This window comes from Thalia democratica, chromosome 3 (genome assembly GCF_965202585.1).
Source record: "Thalia democratica chromosome 3, ktThaDemo2.hap1.1, whole genome shotgun sequence".
Lineage (NCBI taxonomy): Eukaryota > Metazoa > Chordata > Thaliacea > Salpida > Salpidae > Thalia > Thalia democratica.
The window spans coordinates 37,126,939-37,146,875 of NC_139167.1; the positions used below are offsets into that span (position 1 = coordinate 37,126,939).

The following is a 19,937-nucleotide window of genomic DNA, read 5'->3' on the forward strand; positions in this document are numbered from 1 at the left end:
TAAGTAATATTCTTTCAAATTGACAACCTTATTAAGATGAAAAGATGAAACAAACAAAGAACTTTATAATTTTACAATCAAGAGTTGATTTTAAGTACAAAAAAAAAGCTTTTAGAATAATGGCAATGAGCTTCACACAATAGAAAAACTAAAGTAAAGTTTTCATGTTTAATTTTAAAATTTACTCATTAAAAAAATAATTCTCTTTATTTCAAAACGTTGCCTGAGGGCTCACTTAAACATACACTTTTAGATTTTTCTGTCATTTTGTTCTGCTGTTTTGAAGTAAATAGTTTTTATTAAAATTTGGAATGAGATGAGATTAATAACTTTCGTTTTTATTGTATATTTCTATGCAGGTTTGTTGTTAAATAAGTTTGTTCTTTAAAGAGAGTGCGCTTAATTTTTAACAAAATATCATTGGCTTTTTTTTAAACTAAGTACATAAAAAAATAATGGATAAAAATATTTATGAGAAGTAACGACAAGTATAAGGTTAATTTTGAGTTAGACGTACTGATTAAATTGTAATATTTTAAAAAGTATAACCAAAGTAAAGGTATTTTTTCTATATTAAAACTAGTAATGTAATAAAACTGTTAACAAATAAATAAAAAAATGTTAAAAAACTTGACTGATGTAAATTTTACCCTAAAACTCATTTTACCAAATTAATTTACTTATACATATTAAAATACCGAAAAAACTGAACTTAATAACAGATTTTATGCTTAAGACATCATATATTTTTTTGTTAAAGTAAATGAAGGGTTGAGTTTTAACTATTCATCAAATTAAACTTGCATTCAGTTTTATTTATATACTTTAAAAACATGTTTTAATCTTTAAATACTGCTACTTTAAAATAAAATATACAAAAGTTAACTTGTGTATAGTTTTTGTTACCTTTTTAAAACTGTTTTGATCATTTGTTTTGCTTTTGTTCTACTGTAGTTAAAAAATTAAATATGTCTCAACATTTTTTATAGATAGTGTTATTAAAAATGCATGTAGTTATTAAAGTATAAGTGTTTTTTTTACTTACCTCAGAACATATTAAAATGTTTTTTTTTAAGATTTTTGTTTAGTATTTAAAAAAAGCTTATACCTTTTTAAAGTACTGTTTTTGTAATAAGTGCAGAACGATTAAAGTCTAAAAATCTTTAAAACTTGATTAAAAATCTATTTACAATAATTTTTTTTCAACTGAACTATTTAGCTGTAAAAACAGTAAAACTATTAAGTTTTAAACATTGTTTTCTTTTCACATTTAAAATTTCAGTTGCCGGTCAGAAAAGAAAGACACCAAATAAAATTATACCACCAATAAAACTCAGTCCAGGTGAAGTCCCTGTTCAAGAACCAGGATGTAAGTTTTAAAATGACTCTGAAGTTTCTATTAACCGAATAGTGCTCGAATTTACGTGATTGTTATATAAAAGTGCTGATTTGTAGCCTGGAAAAAACTAAAAACTTTAAACTTAAGTATACGACGCTAACATAACTTTAATATATTAAGTAGCTGAGTACAACTATAAGTAAGTTAATATAATGTTTAATACGTAAAAAATTACATAAGTTCTATTTTCAACTAATATTGTTAAGAGGGTTTTTAATATCAATTTGTAATCTTTATTCAATAAAAGTTTAAAGTCGTTGAATCAAAGTAGTTTTTTTTATAGAACTTTTTAAGTAAGCAAGGTTTTTGATTTTTTATTTTGATAGCTACAATAAAAACATTGATTTTTCACCCTTAATATATAAAAAATAATGTACAAAAACATATTTTTATGAACACGATTACATACATGTTGGAAATTTTAGAACAAAAAGTTAATAAGGTATGCAATATTTTCATTAATTCTATTAAAAAAACTTTAAGTTATAAATATTTCTACAATTTAATGAAATATTTTAATTACATATATATAAATATACTTGAATATAAGTAAGTTTAAACTAAGTCAAATATTGTTAACATTTTATTATGTTGTCCTGGGCATGACGTCAAGCTGTTCTGGTGTATGAATCGATAACCGAAAGGTTTTTTGTACACCAGGTCCTTTGACCAAACCTTTTAAGCTAATTTTTGTCGTTCAATGAACAATAATGATATACAAACAATAATAATGTTTCGTATACAAAAACTATACAAATTTAGCAGTAATTTTTTCTATAAAACCAAAAAAAAAAACCTTTGTAAGTTTAAAAATAATGAAAAATAGATAAATTAGCAACTTGACTTTTCCAGGGAAGAACATAGTTGATATGAGGGTGGGAAAATACTGGGTGGCAGTTAAAAGTCCAGGGTACCCAACTTTTGTCGGTACACAAATGCAAGCTTCTTGGCTGTAAGTATCTATAACAAAAATACTAAAGTTTTGCAAAAAATAGTTATATTTTATTAAAAAAAAGTAGTAAAAAGTTCCAGTATTTATAAGTTTGTAAGTCTATAAGGAGTCGGTTAAGGTATGAAATTTTGTAAACAATGGTTTAGATTTAAATAACACAAAAAAGTTAGCTCAATTATTTTTTAGATTGGAAGCACCTATAGGCTGGCGAGTGAAACTTGCTTTTAAAGATTTGAAGGTGGCCGACAGACTTGGTGACTCTTGCAGACAAATATACGTAGATGTATGTTTGTTGTACAAAGTATTATTACGCTTGGTAAACTTACAAAAAATCTTACTCATAAACACTTGACATAGCAAATAAGAAACTTGGTAAATAACTTTACCAGTGCGATACAATTGTTACAAAATAAAGAAAATTTAAAATTTGTATAGCCTTTTAATCACATAAGAAGTTAATTAATCAAGCAAAAATAGCAAATATTTGAATGCTATAGTTTAAACAGTTAGATTGGTCAAAACTCTAGGCACCTTGAAACTAGAACTAAAGAGCACATTCCAAAGTGTGTAAAAGTTCATATTAAAAATCAGCCAAAGACGATTAGTATAGCAATTTTAAATGCAATGAATAGATCTTCAATATCAAAGTATTTAATTAAAAATCTCATTTGTGGAAAAAATTATCATGAAACGAAATTTAAAATACTAAGAAGCTGTATCAATATTTTTAACCTGGAAAAAATAGAAGAAATATAAGTTCATATAAAAAAAAAAAATTCAAGTAGAAATATTTTGAATATTCATTATCCTTGATTAATTAATTAGTGCTCTTATGTTACATTTAATTTAATGATGTTTATTTGGAATTTTTTTTTGTGTTTTGCTTGGTTGATCAGTTTATGATGCAATTATAAGGCCATATAAGTTTAAAATTTTCTCTATTTTGTGACAATTGAATCACACTGACAAACATTTGTTGAAATATATTTGTATTTAGTAAAAAAACCCTTGTTTGTTTTTTTAATCAAATACAATAGCTGACTAATGTTCAAAATAATTTTACTCCAAAAGTTTCATAATAAAACTTGTTTATTTTTAGTTGATCGATCCGAAAGCAGGAAAATCCCAGGGCAGAAGCTGTGGTGCTGAAAACCCGAACGATTACGTTTCTATGAGTAGATATTTGTTATTTGTAACTGGATAAGTCTTTTAATTGTTTAGTTTTTACTTTCTATTTAAGTAAACAGTTAAAAAAGAAGATAAAAAGAAGGTTAGAATAAAAGTCTTAAAAACTTTTGTAAATTGTAAATGCATTCAAGTAACAATAAAGCTTTTATTCTTAAAAAAATTTAAATATGCTAAATATTTTTATTTATAAGTTAAACAAAAAAAGTTGAGAAAGTTTTAATTCATCGTATGGTTTTGATATTGTTAAAAAGTAAAAAACAAAAGCCGTGTAACAAAAAAAACGTACTTTTTCAAATATATTTTAAAATAAAAAAAGGTTCAAGAATGAGAATAGATCTGATGTCTGACAATGTGAGAGGCAAGTTCAGGGGATTCTTGATCTATGCAATCATGACAAAAGAAACTCCCGGCAGAAGATGTTAGTTTAAACTTAAAAGCTGGACATTAGTACCGTTTATAAATAATACAGGCTAATATTTTTGAGATATAATAGTAGATATTTTACAATAAAGATTAATTTCTATTTTTTGAATTTGTGGTGTAAATAGATAAATTGATAATTAGTAGTTTTAAAAACTGCTAAGATCTTAAAAGTTTGTTTTATAAAATAAGCTATAAAACTGTGAACTATATGGTTATGATGAGGAGTTCTAAACTTCTTAAGAGATTTCTATTGGGCCATACGAAAGATAAGTTTAAAGCTAATCGTAGTTTCATTTGAGCATAAACCGTATAACTATAAAATATTACCTAAAGAGTATAAGTATACCACAAACTAAGAATTATTTAATTACAATTGGGTTTATTAAAACCAAAATAAAAAAAAAAAATGAAACAAAACTAAGCAAAAAAGTTTAAAAAAGAATACAGTAACAAGTTTAAAAAAATCGATTACATACAAAAATTATTTAATCCAACCTTAAAAATTTTTCAAAATGCATTTAGTGTTTGTTCTGTATTAATAACATTTAAATAATATTTACAAATAAAAAATTAACGAAAACAGCAACGCGAACGTTTCCGGAGAAGAAGGAAAAGACAACGAAAGGAAAGCTGACGGGGAGGGTGAACATCAACGACTTGAGAGCGAAGGCGGGAGTGAAGCAGAAAATTCCAACTCCGACATTTCCCAAAAACTTGAAGCTCGTTTACATGTCCGACTCGATGGCAGGAGACAGTGTTTACAGCGATGAAGAGAAGTTTGTAACAAACATTTCTTGTACTTTTAGAAGTTGTTAGCTTCTACAATTTTTAAATAAATACTAACGTAATTGCTTCCTCTTTTAGATTAAAGTCTTGTAATACAAATGTTTTATCAATTTGCATGTTTTGTAGTAATGAGCAGTGGCATCGCGTGGTCTTTTTGTTAGGGCGTGCTGCAGATTGACAAATAAAAAAGTCTCCTAGTTTGAAACGTTTATATTAGAATCAAAAAAGTAGTATAAAGAACTAGCAAATTTTCAGAAAAAAAAGTTGAACATATTTTTTTATAAAAAAAAAAAGTTTATTTAAAATATAAAACACTTATATCATACCTTTGTATATCATCACCGTTTCTTACACAATATAACTACTTATATTTTTATTTATTTCCATGTAAGTTTTGTATTTACACAGTTATAAGCTTACTATCTCAATTTTTGACTAATCTAACTAGAAATTAAAAACAAAAAATCATGCAAGTAACTTAAAAAAAACGAGGTTGTCCCTGCTCGAGTTTTCCTTGATCGAGCTGCTTCTGCTCGCTCGGGTTTTCTCTGCTCGAGTTTTTCCTGCTCGAATTTTCTCTGCTCAAATTATTCCTACTCGAGTTGCCCCTGCTTGAATTGCTACTGCTCGAGTTTTCTTTGCTAAAGTTTTCCCTGCTCGAGTTTTTCCTGCTTGAGTTTTTCCTGCTTGAGTTGCTCCTGCTTGAGTTTTTCCTGCTCAAGATTTTTCTTGCAAGAGTTTCCCCTGCTCGAGTTTTTCCTGCTCAAGATTTTCCTTGCACGAGTTTTTCCTGCTTGAGTTTTCCCTGCTCGAGTATTCCTTCCTCGAGTTTCTTCTGCTCGAGTTCAACGAGTTGTAGTAATTTTTCAACAACGATCGTGATTTAATTCACTTGGTGCTGCAAGTTCATGCAGCTACAAAATTCAGCTTTTCAACATTTTTTTTGTATTGAAAACTTGTAAACATTTAAGATGCAGCTGACACAGGTTGAGCTTGCAGCTCCAATTTTACTAACATTTTGAACATCAAACATAAAAATTAAAATAAACCTAATTTAGCAGAGAAATTAACGACGTTCATGTACACATCTTGCTGTATTTTGTGTAAAACTTCATGATATTATAACTTTCTTAGTCTTTAAACTAATAAAAAAAGTTATATCATTTAAAAGCTCAATTCCTTAGATTTAAAATAAAGTTACTTAGGCATAGCTTGGGGTTGTACAGCAGAAGCAGGGGCTAATTAAAGCAGCTTGTTTAAAGGCTTAAATTTAGCATCAAAGGTGGAACTACAGCTCCACTGTTCCACCTCACGCGACGCCCCTGGTAATGAGTACTGAAAAACAAAACTTTGGTATTTGAAACAGCGTTTATACGATCTTTAAAGTATAAAAAGTTATAAAGCTAAATTTTTGGCAACAGAGAGGAATCAAAAAACTACGAAAATCACGGAGGTTGGTCGATGGATTATTACGAAGACGACGGAACTGAAGAAAGTCCTGAGTAAGTTGACTTGTTTGTGTTAGCTAGTAGGTAAATAAATTAATTTGTAATTTAACATTTATACTTGAGACATAGAAAAAAAAAATCAGAAAAAAAAAAGAATTACAAGATTATAATAAGTCCATAAAGATAACATCTAATTTGCAGACCAACACAAAAGTCAAAACCTGTGACGCCAGCCAAGTTTGACTTCAACAATGCATTGAAGAACTTAAAGAAAGAAGACATTTCAACTGAAGAAGAAAGCGATGACGTGGTAGCGGATGACACAAGCTCAGATATTGATGATCCCTACTACTTCCATGATCCGTGGAGAACAAGTTTTAATTAGTTTTACCTTTTAGTTTAACGATTTTTAAACAGATTTATTTGTCTGATAAAAATAAAGAAAAACGCTTTCGTACCTATAAATGGTATAAATAAAAGTAATAAAAAGAATAATTAACAGGAATTCAGCTGCCAATAGTCGAGTTTGAGCCGGAGAAGGAAAAGGAAGAAGGACTGACGACAACCCAGCTCATAATAATCGCTTCATCCGTCGTCGCTTGCATTTTTATCATCTCCATGGCCTGCCTCATCAAAAAGTAGTAAATTAAGTAAAAACTATAAGGCGATAAACTAAAGTTTTCTGCTGATAAGTAGTTAGCTTATTTCAACAGGTGCTATTTCTATCGCTTGAATAAAGACCTAAAAAACGAAAAAATTGAAAAGGAATTAGAAAGTGATCGACCAAAGGTAAACTTTATTGTAGTAAAAAATGTGCTTAGTCTAAACAAAAAGCAAAGTTTTCATTTTAACTTTAAAAGTTGTCTGAATAGAAACTAATTTAAAAGAAAAAGAAACTAAACTATTAACAATAAATTTAAAACAACAACAAACTTTATTTTACCTAACGGTTACTTACAAGCAAAGTAATTAATCATGTTAGGGTGCACACAAGATGTTCGACCTGCCGGGATTAGATCCTGCTTTCATGGAAGACCGCTCTAGAAGCTTTCATCAGCATGACACGTACCAAAACTGGAACAACAGTACGTACTTTATAGCAACAATTAACTTTCTATAATCTATCACTTTGTTTTAGGTATTAAGCTAGCTTGTAATTTATTTTCGTAATTAAATTACTGTACAAAACGGCTTTATAAAGTAGTCAACCTCATGCGGTGGTTTCTAGTTTAAAATTAATAAGTAATTTGTCCATACGTATTCATTGAATCTATATACAAACAGTTAAAAGTAATTTTTACTAAAACTTGTTGTATATTGTTAACTGAAACATAAAGTACAAAACTTCAGGTTGCAAACCACCGGAGTACAGTGAGCGGGAGGAAACGGGCTTCCACCGAACCTTCCGCAACTCCATGTACCTCAGACCGTTGCCCCCGCGCCCCGACGAAAAACCGTTCACCAGAACTCCTTCTCACGTGCGAAACCAAGCGGACGATCAGGAGTACCACAGCGGGGAAGAGGACGAGAACGTGCACACGCTGAAGAGGGAGTACAGCTCGTGGGAGGTGGAGGCGAAGCGGAACAGAAAGAGAGTTTTGTTTGATTAAAGTGTGCTTCACGCCACAACAGGATGGAATACCGTTTAAAAATTCGTTAAAAAATAAAAGTAAATTTTGGTCAAACTTTTCTGTATCTATCACAAACATATATATAATGTGCTTTTCATGATGTTCTTTTTATGTATCATAAAGCTAAAAAAAAAGCTTTTATAAAAATAAGTTTTGAAAAGTTCCGAGCTTACTATTAATTTGTTGAATTAATTTAAAACTTGTTTGACAACTTTGAAGTATGTAGCATGTTTGACTGAAGAAAAAAAAACTTAGTCCTTTTTTATTTAATCATAAAACAAAGATTAACACTTTGCATTATACTATTGATTTTATTAAATTAAACAAGTTTTAAGTCTCTAGTATTTAATAAAACACTTTTTAATTTTAAAGTAATTTTTTTAAAGTGCATATAGATGCTAAATGTGTGTAAAAAAAGAGTTTATGTAATTAATAAACAAAAATTAAAATTAGTATTGAAAATTAAAAGCTTTTTATTTAAACACAACAAAAATGACAACAAATTTCTATAATTATACAATGACATATATATGTTTTTATGTTTATTTTACGTAAAGCTTAATAAAAAATCTTGTATATAAGTAAGTGTTTAAAAAACTTTTCAAAAAAAATCTGTGAACTTTTCAATGTTTTTTTTAAAGTATAGCTGGTATTTATAAAATTTTTACACTTTTCTCATAAGTTTTATATCAATTTATTATAACAAACAAATGTTTGTTATTGTTTACCTTGTCATATATTTTTTATTTGATCATCCTAAAACTAATAAATTTTTTAGCAATTATTTTTTTACGCTACATCATGATTCTATTCTAAAATTATATTCAATTTAAAGGGTTTTCTACTAAGTAAGTAATATTTAACCGTAAATCTATATAGTACATTATGATATAGAAAATTAATAAAATTATATATGTTCTCACATCAGAACTAAAAAAGCATAAGGTTTTCAAAAATTTTTCTACTTAGCTAAAACAACAAAAAAAACTTTAGCAAATAATAAAAGTAGACCAAAAAATGTTGCAGAAATATGAAACATAATGACATAATTACAATATAATGCGATTTTTATTTGGTTTCTGTAAATGACAATCTATAAACTTTTCTGATATTTTTTGTGTCATAAGTTCAAATTTCTTACTTTTCAATTGTTGTTTGATACAATTAATTAACAAAATAAATATGTACATAATTTGAAAAATAAAATTATTTGACTTTATAACAATAAAAAAAAGCATTACTGTTATAAATTTTATTCTAAAGAAATATATTGCTATTTTTTAAATAGCATTTAAATCCTTTGATTATTTTTTTCGTATTAGATTTAGTAAGTTACTTTTTAAAAGCTGTTATTGTTTTGAAATATCCATTTTGTTTTAAGCCTTTGAGAAAAATGTGAAAAAAATAGAAATGCATCAAAATACAAAAAAAATTTTTTACAGAAATACTATAAATATACTATATAGTTTAAGCCAAATTTCAATATGTACATAAAGGTATTGTCGTTATTAATAGTTGTTTTTAGTATTTAAAAATCTGAAACAGTTTTATTCTACAATTTTATAATTAGAAAATTAAATTTATTATAAAAAAAAACTTTAACAAGGATTTAAATATAAAACAATTACGCTAAACTTTAAATTTCAATTAAAAGTTAACTTTATATATATTATTTAGAAAGTCAATTTTCGCAGTTGTAAAAAAGTTTAATAGGTTTAATTAGGTATAAACTCATAACCGAAAATTTATCTAATATTTAAATTTCAAACAGCTGTGACTACTGCTTTCCTGACTTGATTTTGGATGTTTATTTGAATTTTCAACCACTTTTTTAGTATCTTTAAGTTATTTTGTATTAGTAATGTTGTAGTTTATTTTCATCTATTGGAGATAGTATTAGGAAAATGTAAAAAATTATACTTATCTTTTCGGCTCTCAATAAATGTTAAATACATTACTGAAGATTTTTTTCATTCTTTAAACAGAAATAATTTAGTTTTCAGGTATTTTTGTGATGCTTTATTCTACTAACATTTAAAACTTATAAAGTTTTTTTATCTAAATGAGTTCTGACAAGTTCTACGTTATATTTAAAATATAAAAATCGATTTTTTTAGTTTATTGTGAGGAAACATAGTAAAAGGGGTGGCTTAGATCAAAAGATTAATATAAAAAGCATTAAAGCATGTTTTTAATTATTATTCAAATTACCTGGTAATTTTGTCACAATTTCGTGTTGTTTATTAATTTTTATATAATTTCTTTATGCATATGTATTTTTTTAGTACAAAAAACAAAACTATTTTAAATACTGTCACAACATATATTTGCTGTTTTTGTTAACAAGAGCCTAATTTTTTTGGCTTACATTTGATTACTTTTTACAAAGCATAATAGTCAATTTTTTAATCTTCACAGCATTATAACTGTTTTTGTAACAAATTTTAGTTTTGCTTTAAGTACTAAAATTAAGAATAAACTAAAACTTACTTTTATAAGGCTGTCTGAAAGCTATTTTAAAATTATTTTCGTTATGGTTTATCAAAAGTTTTTAAATTTATTCTTTTCTTAAGCTCTACTTAATTACACTATTAACATTTGTTGTTTTAAAACTTTTTATTTAAATAGGTATTTTTCAATAATTTTTTCTAAATGAAAAATAAACTGTAAGTTACAAAAGTACTTAGATAAATTAAAAGTATGTATGTTTTGTCGTGCAAAATAGTCAGATGAACATTCCAGCAACCTATTTTATATTTATAAATTCAATTTATTGTAATGGTATATTTTTGTTCGACACTATGATTACAATAAGTAAAACTTAACACTTATGCGTTTTAATAAACTTAAAAATGCTTTTTTTTTTGTATAAACACTATCTAAAAGTTATTCTTAATTAAAGCCTTCTTTTATGTTTTTAGTTTGTAGTTATACTATTTACTGTACTTAGTTTTAGACTGCGCGTAAAAGTGGAGGAGTCCTACAAGTTGTGTTGGTAAATCTCTCTAGATAAGCTTTTATAAACAACATCTGTATATTCAAAATAAACTGTTAATACTTGACTAAAAGATTAAATAAATACTTAGCTTAAATATGTACTTTGTAGAATAAAGAATACGTTTAATGTATTTTCCTGATTCATATAATTTTTAAAGAAAATTTATTAAAAAAAAAGACTTTCTTTTTTTTACAACAATAAAGTATATTTTCATTAAAAAGTATACAACTCAGTTCATTATTTATTTTACTTTATAAATAAATTTCAAACGTTAATAGAGAACAATGAATTTATAAGTATTTGAAATTTAAGAAAACTAAGTAAGACTTATAGTTAGTCTTATATTTTTTTTAATCGTGCACTGATTAGAATATGCTTTACTTAAGTCTAGAAGACAAAAATTTTCTTTTTTAGAAATAAAATTGGTTTGAGTAGATAAATTAGAACCATTTTCAATTTTTTTTTAAATTTTACTAATTTAATAAGTTTACATGAAAACAGCAAGTTTAAAAAAAGGTAGTTGAAGAAATCTAAAAACATTCATTTTAACTTTAAAGTTGTCCAGAAGAATAGTAAGTATCTATTAACAAAAATAAGTTATAATAGAACAATCTTACACTTACACTAGCTCTAAATCTTGTTAGTTGGTCCAAAAATAGACACACAAAAAATTTTAAGAATCTTAAAAAGAAAAAGAAAATCATGAATGTAGTTTCAAAACTAAATGCTTTACAATATTTGTACAAAGTTTGTATTATGTATGTTGTTTATACGTTAAAAACTTAATCTTAGTTTTTTAATCTTAATTACATACAGTAATACATATTTTTAATCAATATATTCAAATTCAGCTCTAAGGATTCTTTTATATTGAACAAAAAAAAACTAAGTATTCAATTCAAAAATGTAATAGTAAATCAGTTCAGTAAAAAGTGTTTATAAGAAAAATTTTGTAAAAGTATTTATAAAAATTCTAATAAAAATCTAATTTTAAACTATTATAAAACAGTAGATCATTATAAAAAGCAAATAGTTGTTGACATAAAAACAGTCTGATTGATTTCATCACTCGATGTCGCAGCTGAGAAGAAATCAGGCTGTTTAAAAAAATTTCAAAAGAGTTGCTTATCCTGGCACAGAGATTAAATAGAATTAGTAGTATCAACTTATTATAGTGCACGGATTTCTTAACTAATTTTCATGGTCGCTCTTTTGGACTAAAAAAAATCTTCCTCCCTTATTAGATATTGCCGCTTTAATAACTAGATACACATTAAATTTTAGTTTCTATATTAGTTATTGCCCCCTTGTGATTGCTAAAATCATCCTAAAGTAAGTAGGTGATATCGCCCTGGTTAGAGAACATCGTTAGTTTTAAATTAATCATGTAGTACTTGTCATGTTGTAGTAGAATAAGTTTCTATAATAAAATAAACTACATATAAATTACACAGCAACACTTAAATGTCCTATTGCTATTGTTGTCGTTTGTTTAAAGACAGCGTTGTAAATAAGTAACGGAAACACCCGAATTTTGAGTAAAAGTACAACGAACATTAAGGAGTAATCAATCATTGCATACAAGAAATACACAACTTAAATATTTTTTTGTCAAAGAGCAAAGCGATCATAAAAAAAGCTGTATAAAAAGTAATATTAAGTTAAATAACTTTTTTTAATCTAAACAAGTTAAAGTTATACTTAAATTAATGAAAAACGAGCATCTATTTTTGCTGATTTTCGCTTTTGTTGCGAAAATAAGTAGAAATTTTGTAAAAAAACATTACAAAGTGTATGTTTTTATCAAAGTCTAAAATAAAAGACGATTTAAGATGTACTTTGACTTAAACTCATTAGTTCTATATACGACTCATGTTGAACATTATCACTTCCCATACAAACAAGATTGTGCAGTTGGGAGTGCAAGGTGCAGTTAGTGGTACCATCTTAAAAATTGGTTTCTCTTTTCAAAACGTCGTTCTTAGAAAAGAGGCTTGTTACTGCCAAATAGCTAATGTATGAGTACATGTACAATAAAGTCATCAACCTAATATAATTTACTTGAAGATTGATTACCCATTAAGATATTAAAAAAAAAATTAAGAAAGTAGTTATTTAGATTAAGTTTTATATAAACATTTAAAGGAATTAAACTAATAATAAAGTATAATTTATGTGCTTAATTGTTTCTAAATACTATTTACTCAAATTAATCTAAAATAATCTAAAAGAAATAATAATAAAACTTTAAATAAAGTTTTTATTTTCAATTATTTTTTAAGTTAAAACAAACTTGAATACGATCAAAAAAAATTTAAACGTTAGATTTTTTATTATAAGTTTAAAATCTTTAATATATCTGCAAAGCAACATTTTAAGCTGTTTTTAGAACAATGTTCTAATGAATTTAATTAACTAAAAACAATAAAATTGTCCTGGAGAAGACCTTAAATGGTATCCGTGGTGTGCGACTCGATAACCGAAAGGTTTTTTCGTGCAGCAGGTCCTAGGACCAAATACTTTGAGCGTATTTTTTTGTCATTAAATAAACTATACACATGAATAAAAGTTACTTGTAATTAGTAGAGAAAAGACCCGAAAGCCAGCTTTCAAAATATCCTGTAGTGCGAAATTTCGAAATCCAAACATGCAAACAACACATTTGTGTTTGCAGCACCTTTCACCGCATTAACGTACTACCACTGTGACGTAACAGATCCCTAAAATGGCGTCAAAACTACCACTGCCAACTTCCCCTCGTGTTTTTTCAAAAATGATAAATTTTCGAAAGTAATCGAACTTTTCAGAAGTCATCTTGAAACACGAGTAAACTTTTCGCTTCTAACCAGGGGCGCCCGTATAGAGAGACACCAGAACAGTTGCTCCTTTTAAAAAGAAAAGAAAAAAAAAGATTTAAAAAAATATCTATTTCTATTTATTTTAAGCTCTTAATTTCCCTGCTAAGTTTTTTTTTCAATTTGTTCAAACGAAATATCGTTCTGGAAATAAAAACAGTGCAAAATTTCATCAGCAATTCAATACAGAAGGAGCTGAGAAAAAATACTGCTCCTTTTTACTAAGTTTATATACATTGAAGTTATACAGGAAAAAATAAAAACTTTATATAAACAAACGATCAAGATAAAACAACAGTATTTTCTACAAGTATAAACAAGTAAAAAAAAAGTAACAAACATGATGACAGTGCATACTTCCTATTGAGTGTGAGCCTCACTGTAAAATACTTAGAGTAATTTTATCTCAATAAATTTATAATTTTTGTACACTTTTAAGCAATTTTTAATTCTTTAATTAGTAGACAAGTAAAGCTTTAGCTTTTAAAAAATTTTATAGTTAAAAAAAAGTTTTGTTTCCAATTACATCTACTAAACTCTTAAGATTGAGAGATAGCACAACTAAATGTTTCAACTGTTGATTAGATAGTTGAAAACAAATAAAATCTATTTTAAATGTTAACTAACTGTTGAAAATACCGAAATTTTATGAATTAAGAAGATATATTATACACCAAATTTTTGTGAAAACATGAAGTCTGTTTAAGTGACAAAAAATTTACGATGTCTTTTCTTGCTTTTTTTTTTGAAAAGTACAACTAGCATAACTAAAATTTTCAACTGCTCATATAAAAAAAGAACATCACTTTGACAAAAAACAGTTGAAACTGTTCAGAAAGCTAATACTATTCTTTGTACAGTAGTTTCGTTTTTACTTTTTTGATTAAAAGGTATTCTTGTAAACAACTAAATTCAATTGTAATACCTAGATAAGTTTTTAGATTAGCCCAAAAAAAAAGTTTCCAGCTAAGAAGAGTTTTCGACATAAAAAAATCGCACCCTTACCAACGTTCCATAGGTCGTGACTGCTTCTAGTTATTTTAAAGATCAGATTGTTCTACTGCACATTTAAATGTTTATAGTTGTAGCTGTTTCACAACAAAGTTGACGTAACTAAGACTGGTTATACCTATAATCTAAAGTTAATACTATTATAAAGTAAACGAATTTGAACAGTCGGCACATCAGAAAACTTAGAGCTACGAAGTAGTGTTTAATTAGCATAACAGATTGTAAGTTGTAAATCTAAGCTTTAGGTAAACATAATAAAGCAATGAGAAACATAAAAAGAGTATTAGTAAGTGCAAACATCGTATCGTAATACTTGAGAAAACGTCTGTTACACTATGGTTTCAGCTAAAGTTCATATATTATACTTTGTTTTCATAATTCTAAAAGTTTTACAGATATGTCCAAAAAAACAATTTTTAATATAAAAAGTTTACAATTTGTATTTATGAAAAATATTACAATAAAGTCTAAAAAACCCCTAAAAAATATTATGTATTTGCTAAAGTGAAAGACATCTATAACATATGAAAAAATAATTATTTGCCAGAAAAATTCTGGTTCATACTATTTGCATAAATTTGTAAGGTAAGAATGTATGTGAATATATTACAAGTGTATACAAAACAAAATTTTATAATTTTATTATGACTCAATTTTAATAGTTATTTAATGGTTTTGTGATGGACGTAGTATTACTTTGATTAAACTTTTGTAAAAACCCTATGTTTAAGTGAAACTAGTTTTTGAAGCCTTACACTTAGTAAAATACTATAAAAAATTATTCATTCCTTTTCAAATATAACTAAAGTTTTAGCGCAAATACTACTTTAACTAACGTAAAATCAAAGAAAAAAATTTTAATCAATGTTAAAATTATGTGATTATCGCTTTATAAAAATTAATTACAAGTTTATTTGAAGCATTGACGCAGTGTGGGGTAAAATTACTTCCTTTAACATTGTTGTCTAATATATTAAAAATAAATTTAAACGATATATATTTTTTATTTTGTGAAAATAGTTAAATTAAATATTGAAGTACAAAAAATATATTTTACATAGTTTTAAATTTACTACTCTTTTAATTTACCCACGCATTGCTAATACTGAAATAAATTTATTACAAGTATAAATACCAAAGTACAGTTTAACGGGGTTTAAATTTATATTTTTATTAAATATACCGCTTAAATTTTAGTTTTTATTGTAAATTATCTAAAATGAAATAAAAATTTACACAAATTCAAGTAAATAAAAACTGTTTACCGTTCTTTAATTGCTTAAGTTTCAACATAATAAGGTTATAAGTAACTTTATTATTATTTTGTCTTTTAAAATGATGTTGAAATTAGGTAAGTACCAATCATGCAGTCTAAATTTGTTGAAGTTTTATAAACAATTCTTATAACTAATATCTAAACACAACTTTTTTTTTAATAAAGTTTTACAATACCACTTTTTTTGTTTTTGATAATATGTTTCAGTTTAATAACCTTTATAAATTTGAAAACACTTAAACTTAAAGAAGTTTAATACTTTGCACTTAATATTGAGGCTACCAGATTGTTTTTCTATAGGAGCTTAAAATAAAGTTTTAAATACTAATCCAAGTTTCATAGTGGTAATTACAACAAGTGATTGTCATTTACGTTGGTAATTACAGGTTTTGTAAAATACTCATGATTATCAAGGTTTGTATTCAAAGAAAAAAACAAACAATGTTTTACTCCTGGTGTTCTACAGGAAGTTGAATAAACTCTTGTTCATTTGTCTAATTATACTTATCTAAGTTGAGAACTTTGTATTATGTTTAAGTTAAGATTAATAGTTAAAAAAAAAATTATTTTCTGTATGACTTAGTAAAAACAACTAGGGTGTAAAAACGTATATAGTCAATGTCGTCCACTTTTTTGTGTATTATATATTTCAGTTATTATCCAACATTTTGTATAAACATTGTTTCAACAATAAACGATTGAAATACGAGTAACTAGCTATAAACTGAATTAGAATTAAACTTTAAGACGAAATTTACGAGTTATGATGAATTTAAAAGCAGGCTTTTTCACAGTGGCGTATCAGCTTAAAGCTACGCAGAGATCAAAAATCTATATTGACACAACAACTACAGCTCAAATCGGTTCTACAAGTAACTTACTAATTTTTTGATCAACACAAGAAAGATATAAGATAATCAAATATTCTATGAATTAAGACTTTCATTCATTAAAACACATTTACTTTAAAAAATTTTGTGCGGTTTAAAGTAGATATGTAGTAAACATTTAATACTTCTTACAATGAAAGACAAAAATTATAAGTTTTTACATCTGAAGTAGTTTAGTTAAAACAACTTATTGAATACTGACCAACTGTTTTAGATTCGTACGCGTAAAATCTTTATTTATTAAAAAACTCTCTATATTGAAAGTACTACTTTAATCCATAACCGGTTAACAAATTCCATTTTATACCAATGTTTTACTTATTCAGGGAGCACTGTTTATAAGTAAAATGTGTTTTAACTTACGATTCTGCTTGTTTTAAAAGTAAAAATGAACAACTTTTTAAAATCTACTAACCTTGTGTTCAAACAAACTAATACCAAATTCCTTTTGTTATAACATAACTGTTTTGAACAAGTTTTGAAAAAGTTTTTATTTTTTTGGTTTTAAACGTTTTCGTTTTAAGTTTCAAAATGTATAAAATTTAAATGTTTTTTAAAATACAAAATTTCTCAAAACTTAATTTAGACAGTAAAATTGTAATGTTTAAAAATCTTAAAAAATATTCAGAATAAGTATAGAAGTAATCGCTAAATGGCGCCTAAGGTAGTTTTCAAGGCTCGATTAGAAAAAAAAGGTAGAAAGTCAAATATAATCAGATATATATACACAAACATCTTCATAAAACATAGTATTCGTAATTAATGTTGGCTGATAGTTATCTTTTAAGTAAATATAAGCAAGTAAGCAAAATTGTATTGTCAAAACTCTTTATTAGTTTATGTAAGAAAACTATTTTAAAAATAGTTTTAGTGTTTCTAAAACTATTCAATTTTGGTAAATAAATTAACATTGTTGATCAGCTAAAGTTTTTCTTTACAAATTAAAGCAAATATTGTTATGTTTTTTACTTTTAACCTTAAACTTATACGTTCATTATTTTTTAATTCAGAATAAAACTGATTTACTTAATGCTACATGCAAAACTAAGTAAATAAAAGAGAACCTTTTGAATATACTTTATCCTCGTTTTGCTTTGGATTACAAATTAGTTTTTACATTTTTCGTTACTTTCTCAAGATGTTCTTTTTCAAAACTAAAAAGTTTAATCTGCTTTCTTTAATATTTTATTTCTATGGATAGTTATTAAAAAAAATTCAATCAAACTAAAAACTCATAACGTTACCCAAAACTACTGATAAGCATGAACTCTAAATTTAAATTTAACCCTTGCTAACTGGTAAATACGATAATTATAAAGTCTAAAAAGAATACTATAAGATTATATTTGAAAATATACTATTACGCAGCAAATTATATTTACTTAGTTTGTTGTGTCTTATGATGGTTTTATCCGGGTGGTTTCAGATAAAGTATTTCACCGTTCAGAATATAGTTTGAAAAAATATTAACTTAGAAGTGCTTTAGCTTTCAAAGTATTTTAGTTATTTTATTAGTTTTTCGAATATATAAGTTTTAGATTTAAAAAGGAAACTTTTTTGCATTTTTTTGAAATACTTTAAAAAGATAAGTTTTGTGAAAGTTATATAAAACTTTAGAAGTTTAACATTAAAATAAATAAGATATATTAGTAAATTTTTTTTTAAAGAACTGCTTTCGCAATAACCATTAGTATATTTAATTTAACATGAAGAATATTTAAAATATCAATTAAAATCTATCAACAACACTAGCACTTTGAGTGTTTTAAATGAAATAATTATTTTTAGAGCATTACAGTTCGTATATACTTTAAAGCCAAGTGTTTGAAAGTAATGGAAGTTTTAATTATAGTAACAACTTACTAAGTGTTTTGAATAAAAAAAAATTGTCTACAAATTGCCACGGCTGTTAAAAAAAAACGGGTTACACAAAAAAGCAACAAAAAAATAAGTTACACGAAACGGCGCGACGACAAGCCCACCGATTCGAGAGAGCTAAAAGTATAAGAGAGAGAGAGAAAAAAAGGCAGCTTCAAGAGAAACTTTTCTAGATTTGCGCTTTGATTCCGTGAAAAACATTTTGCCTGCTCGAAGCTCGCACGGTCCATCTCGGCGCTGCCAGATGAAAGAGATTTAGCCCCGGGCTCAAGTCAAGGCTTTTAAGCACAAAGAAGCCGGCGACTCTCTGCTGTTTATTGAAGTTTTTGTGTTCAGTTCATTGGGCTTTTGTTGATCAGCTTTGTTGGTATTTTGTTCTTATGTGTTTGAGAATGGGAGTCTGTTTAGAGAATAGTTTAAAACTTCAGGCTGTTTTTTAATTTATAATCAGTTTTTAGTTTATTTGTATAAGTATGCTAAAAACTTAAAGTTATTAACAAAATTAATAATGAACCTAGTTTTGTTTACTTCACAGTTTCTTACACTGTTTTGTAAATAAATATTAAAAGTATGTTTCAAAAAATAATAATATTAAAGCAAGCAGCTTAAGTTTTTCATTCGCTTTTAAAAACCTTTTTCAAAACATTTTTGAGCATTGTTTATTAGACACGTGATATGTGCAGACAAGCTCGCGAGCAGATTAAAAAAAGTAACAAGCGTACTAAAAAAAAAAACAACTGCACCAGATTCTTTTTCAAACATGAGCCAAAACAAGAATTGTTTGAATAAAAAATTACACGAAGGTATATGTAAACTGTGGGCAGGCCAACGATTCAGCCATGGGCATTGTTCGATTAAACAAACACGCATTTTGTTTGTTTTACACTGGTACAATGTTTACCAGACGTATTTGCTTTAAAAGTTTTATGCTTTATTATGCCAAAGGTTTATCATAAACAGCTCAGCCTGACGTTAATGGCAAAAAAATGTATAAGTTCTCATCATACACTTACAACATTTCTTTAAGTTAAAAAAAAAGCATTTTAACAGTAAATTTTGAGTTCGAACTTATTTAATAAAGTTATTTTTGATATGAAAAATTCAAAATGTAAAAGATTACTTTGTGTTTTAACTTTTTACATAACAAACTAAGTGTTTAGTTTACAAAGCTAACAACTAGAACAAAAGAGTTCTTGAAAGCA

General features: G+C 26.3%; 1 protein-coding gene across 1 annotated transcript; it reads left to right on the top strand.

Annotated features, from left to right (window-relative positions):
- Positions 1 to 246: 246 nt before the first annotated feature.
- LOC145831590 (uncharacterized) lies at positions 247 to 8,127 on the top strand. Its single transcript, XM_082938896.1, has 13 exons — positions 247 to 359; positions 1,283 to 1,369; positions 2,252 to 2,351; positions 2,538 to 2,634; positions 3,451 to 3,526; positions 3,856 to 3,957; positions 4,546 to 4,738; positions 6,170 to 6,250; positions 6,398 to 6,570; positions 6,699 to 6,834; positions 6,910 to 6,985; positions 7,179 to 7,281; positions 7,547 to 8,127. The coding sequence occupies exons 1-13, from the start codon at positions 317 to 319 to the stop codon at positions 7,804 to 7,806; spliced, it is 1,527 nt and encodes a 508-aa protein (XP_082795022.1). The 5' UTR covers positions 247 to 316; the 3' UTR covers positions 7,807 to 8,127.
- The last annotated feature ends 11,810 nt before the right edge of the window (positions 8,128 to 19,937 follow it).